General features: G+C 39.4%; 1 protein-coding gene across 1 annotated transcript in view; it reads right to left on the minus strand.

Moving 5' to 3' along the window:
* Positions 1 to 10,183, minus strand: part of CCDC85A (coiled-coil domain containing 85A) — a 226,023-nt gene extending 215,840 nt beyond the window's left edge. The window contains exon 1 of the mRNA XM_075267595.1: positions 9,444 to 10,183. Coding sequence (XP_075123696.1) covers positions 9,444 to 9,650 — 207 coding nt within the window. The 5' untranslated portion in view covers positions 9,651 to 10,183. The remainder of the gene's footprint in view (positions 1 to 9,443) is intronic.
* Positions 10,184 to 11,308: the final 1,125 nt, after the last annotated feature.

Raw genomic sequence — 11,308 nt, forward strand, 5'->3', positions numbered from 1 at the left:
GCCTCGACGCTAAAAGTGAATTGAGTCAGGCCCACTAGATTTACGGATATCTAGAAAATGTCAAGATGACTGATTTAAAGGTTGGCTTGATACATTTATCAGGTAAAAATGGTACTGCCTACTGGAGAAATTGTAGAGTTTGACATTTCATGTGTATTCTGAAAGAAATCACTATATTAATGTTAGAGATGAGAGGTCTGAATCCATAATAAACCAACAAAATCAGATTCTCTGTCTAGTTTCGAGACAGGATTCAACGTGGACGGTGTGAATCTGACAATGAAGATTAGGCTTGTATTCTGGGATTCGAGATTGGTATTCATGGAAACGTCATACTTGGCCAATAACATCAAATGTCAAAAATCATCAAAGGGTACCTGAGTTTTCATGAAAATTTTAAATATCTGTAGGGTCTTTCTGGATTGTCTGTTCTATGACTGTATGAGCCTTTTTATATGGTGTCCAATCAGTTTATCCGCTGCAAGATAGATTGAACTTGATGGACTGATGTCTTCATCCCACCTTATTTACTATGTAATATGGATGAAACACAGTTTGCATTTGTCTCTAAGGCTGTGGGCATGTACAGAAAGGAGCGGCCCCCCATGTATTACTGATACAATAGCAATCAAATAGCTGAGAGAAGCCTAAGTGACTATAATATAGGAGATCCAGGAACTCTAGACTGTAAATACATGGGAAATATATACAAGCAAACAGATAAAACATTCTAAGAGCAAAGTCTGGAATTCAGCTTGTTGTTTGTGTATAATGTCCCATCTGTAACCACACAAGCAGCCATAAGTAGATACAAGTAGATAGAATATTTTTTTTTTTTTACATTGTAAGCTGTGAGATTTGCTGAATCCTCAGTCTTTTGCACACAGCAACAGTTTGCAGACATGTCTGTGCAGGCTGAGTGGAGAATCAACCCCTCCCCTCTCCATTCACTATATAAAGAGCAAAAAGCACAGAGCATCTATGAATGGACTTCCTTGGTAACAAGGCAGGATACAAGAGATCAGACCCAATCCAATACTGGAGTGACAAGATGTAGGCACTACACTGAGGAAACTGACCTGTGTTATCTGTACCTGCAACAAGGTGTGACTTTGAACAACACCATTGGGTAAGTGCTGATCATCTTGTCACTCCAGTATTGTATTGGTTCTGGTCTCTTGTATCCTGCATTCTAGCATCCTGGCAACGAGGATCTATCTGCAACCCTACTACTGGAACAGTAGATGGCCAGTCCATCCCTGTTATTATCTCACTGTCACAAAAATAGTTCTTAATAGAATTGTATTGAAATAATTTTTCTTTTGTGAATACTGCCTCCTATGGACACTGGCAAAGTCATGTGCTATTCATCATAGGCTATTATCTTATTGGCTAGCCACCCTATGGGAAAAAAAAGAGGAAGCCGATGACTAGTCACTGATCTCAAGCAGAGAAGTCCAGGAGTATGTAAGTTATTTTTTCAAATTCCTCATTGGCAATTTACAAATAGAAATTTCTCCAAGAGGTGAAAATAATATTTTGATCTTCCTGTGTCCACAGTGTCATTGGTGTTGAAGACAAAGGCAGTGGAGACCAAAGCCCGATTTAGCTCCCTGCTGAGATAGGAGATACATTTGAATGCCTACAAATGGTATTTAAACAACTTTATTAAGCCAAAGGCCAAAGATTAAGCTTTGGACTTCACTGACATTCTTTCCTCAGTATTAATCTTTGGCAGGATACATTGACTTGGAAAACTAGGCTATTGTGTTGTGCTAACAAGATAAACTCCAACAGAAATTAGTTCAAATGGAGCCTAAGCTTTAATCTTTAGACACTTTTTTTTTTCCACACGTTTCTCGGTGTGAAAAACAGTGTACGGAGCCAGGAGTCAGGGTACTGCAGCTCAACTCCTATTTACTTGAAGGGAGTTGGAGTTTAGCTGCAATAACTTGGCTCATTACAGAGCTGTATACTTCCAGTTCCATGCACTGTATTTTTAACTACCGATCTTATATGTCATCAACATTGAAATTCTATCATTAAAGGGGTATTCCCACGTCGCATACTCACCAGTCTTCACTGCTGTAAAATCTTCTTTTTTCCTGGTTTCTTGCGTGATTTGGTGGGCGGGGTTTCATATGCAATCTGCCATTTAGCTACGCCCCCAAATTAGTGCGTAGCTCCACCCACCACATAGCGTGATCCTATGGGGCGGCTGAAGGGCCTGTGATGTCATCAAAGGTCCTCAAAAACACTATATGAACAATATTGGACTATGAAGTACAGGCAGGAGCAACTCCATTCTGTGTTACATACAGAGACTGCCTGTCTCTGCCATAATGAACACAATTGAATTAGCTAGCCTGATAACTGGGAGAACAGAAGACGAGTTCAGAAATGAAAGCAGCTCCCCTCCCCTATCTGAGAGCAGGGAGTTAGGTCACGTGGTGTAGACACAGGAATAGCTAGAAACACAGGCTCGCTCCCGAGCACTTAGCCCCTCCTCCCTCCTCCTCCTCAAACATCTTAGAGGAATTATTCAAATTATACAGTTAGTTCACTGGGGCTCGGGTCTTCAGACTACCATCTACTACTATACCATCTCCTGCCTGCATTATACTGGGCAGTCAGAGTTGATCCTTGCCATTACCAATCCTACTTCAAGAATAAGCAATGCTTCACCAACTGACCCGTTTGCATAAGACTTCAGGGTTGTTTTTCTCGAAATCTACAGAAGTGACATACATAACAAAGTATGTTGTTTATCACTGTAATGTGCTCTATAATACATAAGCTTGTGGGCAGTGGCGTGACTAGGAATAACTGGGCCCCTAGTTGAAAAACAAAAGACCCCTGGGTATAATGATAGTGTTTATGGGGTTCGCAGGCCAGCGGCCTCACATACTGATCCCTGCTCCTGCTCACAGCTGTCTCCACAACCACAGAAGGGCTGTGAGCAGGATCGGTAAGTAAACAGGTCCAGTTACCTGCTGGGGTTACTTCACCAGGTAACAGCTTATTAAAAAAAACAAAAAAAAAACATCAGGGCCCACCGAGTTCCCTAATGTCTCGGGCTCTGTGTCAGCGTGAAAGCTTAGTGACCATATAAGGAAGGTAATATACAGTTGTGCTAAAAAGTTTACATTAGATTTTTGGGGTTTTTTGGCCTTTTTTCAGAGAGTTTTTTTCTGTGAAAGTTTTGTCCAAGCAGTGCAGCCACTCCTTCATTTTGGCTCACAGACCCCCAGGGTTATTATTTGTACGATCCACATTTTTTGTTCAGTTCACATTTCAACAAATGGTTCACTAATGGTCATACCATGTAATGGACGAAAGATTTTCTTATTCTCTGAAAAACTCCCAAAATGATCCTTAGACATGGGGAATCCATTCTCTTAAGGAATCCATCTAGGTGCGGAATCATAAACTATGGAGGGAGTAGGAAAAACACAAATTGGAGGAGAAAATCACTCACCTCTATTTCTAATCCAAAGAGAAATAGCAGGATAAAGGCCATATGTGTGGGAGTAACATATACAGGTCTGAAAGACATGAAGTGAGGGGGCAGAGAACACAAGGGCCTGTTTGGTGACTAAATTCTTCTTTCTAAATAGGAAAAGCAGCTTCGGAGCTCAAACTGCTGCTTTAACACATGAAATACTGAAAAAGACTTTTTTTTTTTTTTTTTTTTTAAACGTTATTGACTTTTTTTTTAACCCAATTAATATGCATTAAAAGATAAGAAGAAGAAAAAAAAACGATAGGTGAAATCCAGGCTTAAGAACGTCCAAGCTCTTTCTACTTCCTCTGCTCTCAGCTTCTGCCATTTCGTTGGTAATGAGTAATTTGAGGGAGGTTGCTAGGGACGCTTTTCTTGGCAAGCCTTAAAGAGGCCTAGTATTAAAGGGCAGGGTTAAATACCAGCAGCAACCATCTGTTGATATTAGAAGCAGGATGCAGGCAAGCCACATCGATGATCGCACTCCCATAGCATTGTTATTTGTTACATTCTGCTTATAATATGATGATGGGGATTAGAAATTATAGAGATGGTTGAGGATTCTGGTAAATATTCTGATCCAGATTTTGCAGCCATAATGACATAATATTGGATGGGCCCTGGTGCAGTATATGACATCACTATAGCTGCCATAACTATATCTCCTGACATTATGTTACCATGGATGCAACATCATTGAGGCTTACTCCATATACAGAAAACTAGCAGCATGGCACCAGAGCTTTGATGGTGAGTATATGACACAGGTATTGCCTATTATTAAAGGGGCTCTATCATTGGCAAAAGTCATTTTTATCGAATCACATACTTGCATGGCCTTTAGAAAGGCTATTTCACACCTACCTTTTGTATGTAAATTGCCTCAGTAGTGTTTGAATAAATCAGGTTTTATTCATATGCTAATTAGGCTCCAGCGTGCACAGGAAGTTGTCAGCCAGCTCGCCTCTCCCTGCTGTGTATGAGAGCAGGGACGAGGAGTCAGCAACAGTAGCCTGTGCAGTATATACAGGAGACAGTGCAAGAAGAGACTTCCGTGTGCACGGAGAAGCCAATTAGCATATGAATAACAACGGACTTATTCAAAATCTACTGAGGCAATTTACATACAAAAGGTACATGTGAAATAGCCTTCCTAAAGGCTATGCAAGGATGTGATTAGTTAAAAATGACTTTTTCCAATGATAGAGTCCCTTTAAGAGATGTATAAACATCTACACCCTTAGCCTTATGGCTTGGTTTGTAATATCAGCAGATGGTTGTAAACTGGTGTATAACCCTCTAGCACCTCCAGTAAGTATGACCTTTCTCAGTGACATGTGGATCAATTTTTTGTTGATTTTCAGTGATTTGTTTTTAATTTGTTAGACTGAGGATACACAAAACCACGAGGATTCTTGGTGTCAGTTGTGACCTTAACCAGAGTATGAGCTAAAACTATAATGCTTTTTCAGGATACATGCTTGCTGAATCCAGAGTCTAGGGGGTCAGCAGTCTTATCAGTGTACTTGTAACGTACTTATTCCAAATGAATTGATGGGATGTGGGTTTAGATGAATGGTTGGACCCTATGAAAGATTTAGCAGACACTGGATGACCCCACTGTCCCAAGATCTTAATTACCATCGTTCTTGAATTGAATGACTGCCAATGATGAGCAAATCCTCCTCTCAGCAGCCCATCACATTCCGAGGCTTACTCACACTTAGGGGACGTTCACACTTGCGGCCGAGTCCGCCCGCCAGGTGGTCATTATTAAAACCCATTCAATTGAATGGGTTGTGGAATTTAAGACTTCCTCAAGGTTTATGCCAGGTTTGTTTTTGGCTGCTTGGGACTCAGGTGACAAAACTAAAGAGTATCAGAGAGCAGATGTACTAGCAAAATAAAGAACAAAACCAGTTAACAAATAGGAGGACAAAGGGAGTAACAATCTCGCCATGGTTGTACCAGGGTGGTAAAAACAAGCCAAAAACGAGTATCAGAGTAGAGTCGTAGCCCAAGTCAGAAGTCAATGCCAATCTCAAGTCAGAAGCCAAGGGGGTATACCAGGAGAAATAACCAGCAGTCAGATCAGTATGGAAAGTCCTATAAGAGTCCTTCACTTCCACAAGATAATAACAGGATAATAATAAAGTAGGCTTTTAATAACCCGCCAATAGTTAATTGAATGATCAGGCAGATCTATGACTCGGCCTGTGCCTTAAAGTTCTAACAGGCTTTGCTGCAGGTTGTTTGTCGGGTAGTCATAGAAACCTTAAGGTAGCATTTGCAGACCGGAGCTAGTATACTGAGATCTGACTGTATTGTAGAACAGAACATTAACACTAATAACTTTCACGTAGATTTTGTTCATATGATGTCATACATGTTATCAAGTTGCAGAAAATCAAGTTAATTCTGATATAGCTGTACCTAGTTTCATCCCTCTGCATAGGAATGAATAGGAATCCTCCTTTGTGACCAGAGGGGAGTACATAAGCAATGAAATCGCCTACTGTGATTGGTGAATTAAGTGTCTTATCTGCACATATATGATAGCTGTGATCATCAGTGTGCACATAAATGAAGTGATCGCTGCAAAGAAATCTACAGAAAATAGAAAGTCTCTGCATATTATTTGGCTTAGCGGCCAGAGTAAGAGCTGCAGGAGTTTTATAAAAAAAATTTAATAACAAACTTTATTTAAGCTTGCTAAATATTCTAAAAAAAACAACTTTAACATAAAATTTGATTTTAAAAAATGGTAATTTTTAGGCAACACATTCCTTTTAACAAAATCTGTGCAAAAGTAGCCATTTTTAGAAATATTTCGACGTGTACATTTTTATTGTATTATTTATTGTATTATCACCGTGATCTCACATTTCAGGTTTTGGAACTGTACAATCTTAAAAAGTTTCATAAAACGATAAACCCTGGACAAGTGTCAAAAAAGTGTCAGCGACTGCCGGCCTAAATAATTGGTTGGATACTTACAATTTAATGTGAGCAGCAGTAATACTTGGGTCCACAGATGTATCTTAATCAGAAGTAAGGACGGACTTAAAGACGAGAACCATAAATCACTATTGCACATGACTGGAACTTCCTACACTTTTACAAGTTTAGCATATGGTGTATACCACTGTTAGTCCGTAAATTATGTATTGCCAGAATTCTATGATTTCTTTCTTGTTAGAAGAATCCCTTGAAAACAGATTGCAAGTTATGCTTGTGGGACCCTCGGCAATTAGCTGTAGTCTGTGGGGAAAACCTGTCAGCAAGTGTTTGACTTCCAAGCAGCGCCACCACAGGAGGAATAAAGTATTACATCGCCCAATGGATCTCCCATGTAATACATAGGAAGCCAATGTCTCCTAAAAGTAAAAGCAATGTACTTTGTAGACTTTGGCTAGTATGATGGACCCAGGGGCATAACTTCAGGTGGTACAGAGGGTGCTTGAGGGGCCCATAAGCACTGGCATCAGTATTAAGGTTACAGCTTCCATCTGGCCCATAAACCAAGGAAACCCACAGATTACCCTAACCACACTAAGGTGTATTAAACTTCTTAGCACCCGTAACCATCACTATCAAGTATTCACTGTAGGGATGAGATAGGGAGATAGGGGGTCCCGGACAAAAGATTTCTTCGGGGCCCTCAAGACTTTAGTTACACCACTGGATGGACCTGAATAGAGAGTGTCCATCTATTACTTCTCTTATATAAACTAAATATTTATTTTTTTAAGCATACAACTCTATGACACCATAACTCTTCACCCATCGGCACAAATCCGTGCTGTTTTCAACCTGTAGGTACATCTAAGACATATCAGGCCTCTAGGGGGCACCACTGGTACTTTTTGATAATTTGTTTTAGTAAAGGTTACTGGCAATAAGAGCATTTAAAAAACACTGCTGTAAGATAAAGGTTATTGTAAATGTGCCAGCCCTTGCACTTATCTTCTACTACATCGAATAGTGGAAACTCCTGTAATTACTGCAGGCGAGCAGGTGCCACTCGTGCCTGGCAGTCTGAACTATGACGAGTACCAGTAGGCAACCTGCTGCTCCCCAGCTGTTCTTAACTGGCAGAACATCTTTAGAGTCATAGGGCAATGCCCATAAGAAATTCCCAAGTATCTCGAAAGCGCTTTGCTGAATTCATTTTGAAGAGTTTATAAATCCTATTATACCTATATATTAGATCCTATAAAATCGCTCATATGGTGTCAATTTAAATATTTTTCACTACAGTTGGCACATTTTTGTGTATATATTTGTGACGTAAATGCAAGTGGACTTGACTAAACATGAAATCCTTTATCTCTGTGAATCAGGATCTCCAGAGTATTGTCAGCTATATTACATCTACCTGTTCCCTTAGAGAGGTACGGGCGGGACAGAATGTTTTTGGACAAGTCACAACTTGAGAGTTTATTTTTAGATGTTAGGGATTTTTTTTTTTTTTTTTTTATTTATTAGGCAGCACGGTGGCTCAGTGGTTAGCACTGCAGCACTGGAGTCCTGGGTTTGAATCCCACCAAGCACAACATCTGCAAGTAGTTTGTATGTTCTCCCTGTGTTTGTGTGGGTTTCCTCTGGGTACTCCAGTTTCCTCCCACACACCTAAGACATACTGATAGGGAATGTAGATTGTGAGCCCTATATGGGACAGTGACTGACAATGTCTGTAAGGCACTGCGGAATATGATGGCGCTATATAAGTAAGTATAATAAATAAATATTGGTGAAGATGCCATCTTTCATTACTTCTAAGGATAATTTATTATTACTTTGGGTCTGATTCTTTATATTTGTATATTCCTTCCTATTATTATGTTTATGGTTATTATTATGTTTTTAGTTATTATTATTATTATTATTATTATTATTAATAATAATATATTTGTTTGAATTTACAAATAAATACATTGCTTCCTGCAGAATTAAATATATAATATTATATATTAAAATATAGTCTATATTTTAATATACAGTATATACTGTATATATATAAAAATATTATTTTAAAATGAATGGCACACACGGATTCATAGCATACATTAACCCAGTTTCATGACCTAATATCAGTGGATGCATACGGTGTCTGTAGCACTGAAACGGTTACACTGTGACTCATTACATCACTGCTTTAGCTGTTAGGAAGCTACCACTCAACCCTGGCTAATGTTACCATCATGAAACTAATCTGATTGAGCCAATATACAGTAAATCCACATCAGAGGTCAGTAATGACAGCCTGGCACCTAAGGATATAGATTTATTTTCGAAAATAAAGATAAGGGCTTAAGATTGCACTTTGCAGTCGGCTTTTGTATCATCTTATTTGTTTGCTATCATTCTATCTCAGGATTCACCTTCACATCAGCAACTCTGATTTCATTCTTGGATTCAGCCACAGATGTCATTGGGTTTCAGGAGAAAGCCCCATCACACCTTCCACACTGTGCTGTACCAATGTGCTCTTGACACATTACGTAATGATTAGACCCGGCTGCAAGGTGTGAGAGTCACCCAGATGCTTTATTTTTAGGCTGCAAGTAAATCCGTTTAACTATTTATAGGCTTTACAGAATGAAATTGCTATCTCGGCTGATTGAAGCAGAAATTTAACGCTGAAAAAAATATAGGTGTGTATTAAGAATTTATTCACAAAGATTTACATATAAAATCTTGAAAAATTCTATTTTTACTGATTCTTAAAGGGCCAGCATCGCCCTTTTAGTGAGAATCGGAAATCTGGTGAATCGATTCTACCATTTGTGTCTGAGAATATTTTTGGTGCAACAGTGTTTGCTTAGCACAGTGGCACCAACATGATTGGTGGCGAAGTACAATAAGATGCATAATATATATATATATATATATATATATATATATATATATATATATATATATGATCTCCATCCCTTACCTTAAGCCCTCTGATCTCCCCTAGATGTAGCTGCAGTCTTCTGTTCACCTCCCGGATTAGATTGCTGTGATCTAGCATGGCACTCATCTTGTCAGCCTCTGCTCTTCGAAGCCGGACAATCAGCTCCTCCTTAGTCCACTTCATTAGCTCCTCATCAGAAATCTTTGCAAGGTCTTCCACCGAACTTTCCGCAACAACCTTTGACATTTTTGCTTGGCACTTTTCCCCCACTTTTTCGGAATAATACTTACACCGTAACTCACAGCTCAATCTCCCAATACCCTGATACTAGAAGAACCCAAGATTGTTCTCAACACAGACAAGCAGATCCCTTAGTGACTTCTAGGTCTTGCAAGAAATAAAGGATCCCTTCTAGAAAGTCAATCTTTTTCCAAGCCATTCTATTCATGGGCTGTTTGTTTGCCATCAATTCTTCTCTTAGAAAAAATGTAAATCCATGAGTCAGTGGATAGAAATCCTATGTTAAATATACCATAGTGATGTGAAAAGCAGCTTGTAGGAATCAATTACTGTACTTCAAAGCATCTGCAGGCTCCTCTTATGCCCTCATGGCTAAAGCTTTACTGCAGTAGAATGAATGAGAGCATGCAGATGCTGCTGCCGGCATGCCTGTGTGGATCTTCTCCGCTGGGCTGCAATGGGAATGCTTTTGACTTGGAAAAGAGTTCCATTGCCTGCAGCAGACACAAGACACTCTGGCTGCTGTTGCTGATGCTGATAATACAGCCCAAGTGAGCTGACCCTTTCCCTTTCTTCTTCTTTGCTGACAAATGTGCAGACTAGTTCCGGATATAGGTTTATTTGCGCCACCTGCTGGCCATTTTTTAGATATTTCTCTTCAAATACAATCAATCTGATTCAACAAGGGAAAATGTAATGGACTTTAAAAGACAATTATATTGTTAAAATAATGAAAACCTATTTACTTCTATTAAGGTTACATTATCTCTGATGTGTTTCCAGTCACTTACTTAACATTAGTATAAACTGTAATTTACTGTTGGGAAAGGGACATTTTCTGTTGTGATTTTATCTAGAATTTGCCAATATAAATTTTACAGCATGTTCATAACAGTGAACGTCAGAATGGATAGATGTTATAACACAGCAACAAACTATAGTAAGGTTTACAGAACATACATCAGGTTCAACCTATTAGGCTATACTTTAATCCAGAAGAAGGCAAAAGCTGGATAAATATTCATTAGTCATTACATCATACTAGGAGGCAAAATCCTTCCTGGATACAAATATGTTATCTAATCCCTAAATCTCTAAGTAACCTGTATCATCAATCTGCTGCATATGGATATTGTACAGATAACTTAATGAAAAGTCTTTCTGGACAATATCCTATAGCAGTGTGACTTCCCATAGTCTCAGTGTTCATATGGCAAAGTCACATTATATGCTAATTGGTGCAAGCAAAACCTTCTGTCTCTTCTCAAGTCTCCTTTAGAAACTGCTTGTGACTTAGACCCCTTCCGAGCAGAAAATCTTTCTTTTTTTTTTTTAGAAAGGTCTGTTAGTGCTAGTAATGGGTTAATAAGTACACCTATATACCTTTAGCAGTTTGGAGTGATTTCTGGGTGTCTCTGGCAGCCTCTGCATTTGTTTACAGGGTGTTAGCTTCCTGTGTAGCTTCTACACTAGTTCCCTCTCACTCAGCCCCCTCCTCTCTCACTCTGTCACAAAACCCTCCCTGTCTCACTAAGCCTAGCCATCCCACCTATTACTAGCCCCTCCCACTCTTGCTGTCTCACTAGCCTAACAATCCCTCCCACCCTCCAAATCTCCCTAGCTAACCTATTCTGCCCACTACTAGCAGACAGGGGAGGGGAGGA

Source organism: Leptodactylus fuscus, chromosome 3 (genome assembly GCF_031893055.1).
Source record: "Leptodactylus fuscus isolate aLepFus1 chromosome 3, aLepFus1.hap2, whole genome shotgun sequence".
NCBI lineage: Eukaryota > Metazoa > Chordata > Amphibia > Anura > Leptodactylidae > Leptodactylus > Leptodactylus fuscus.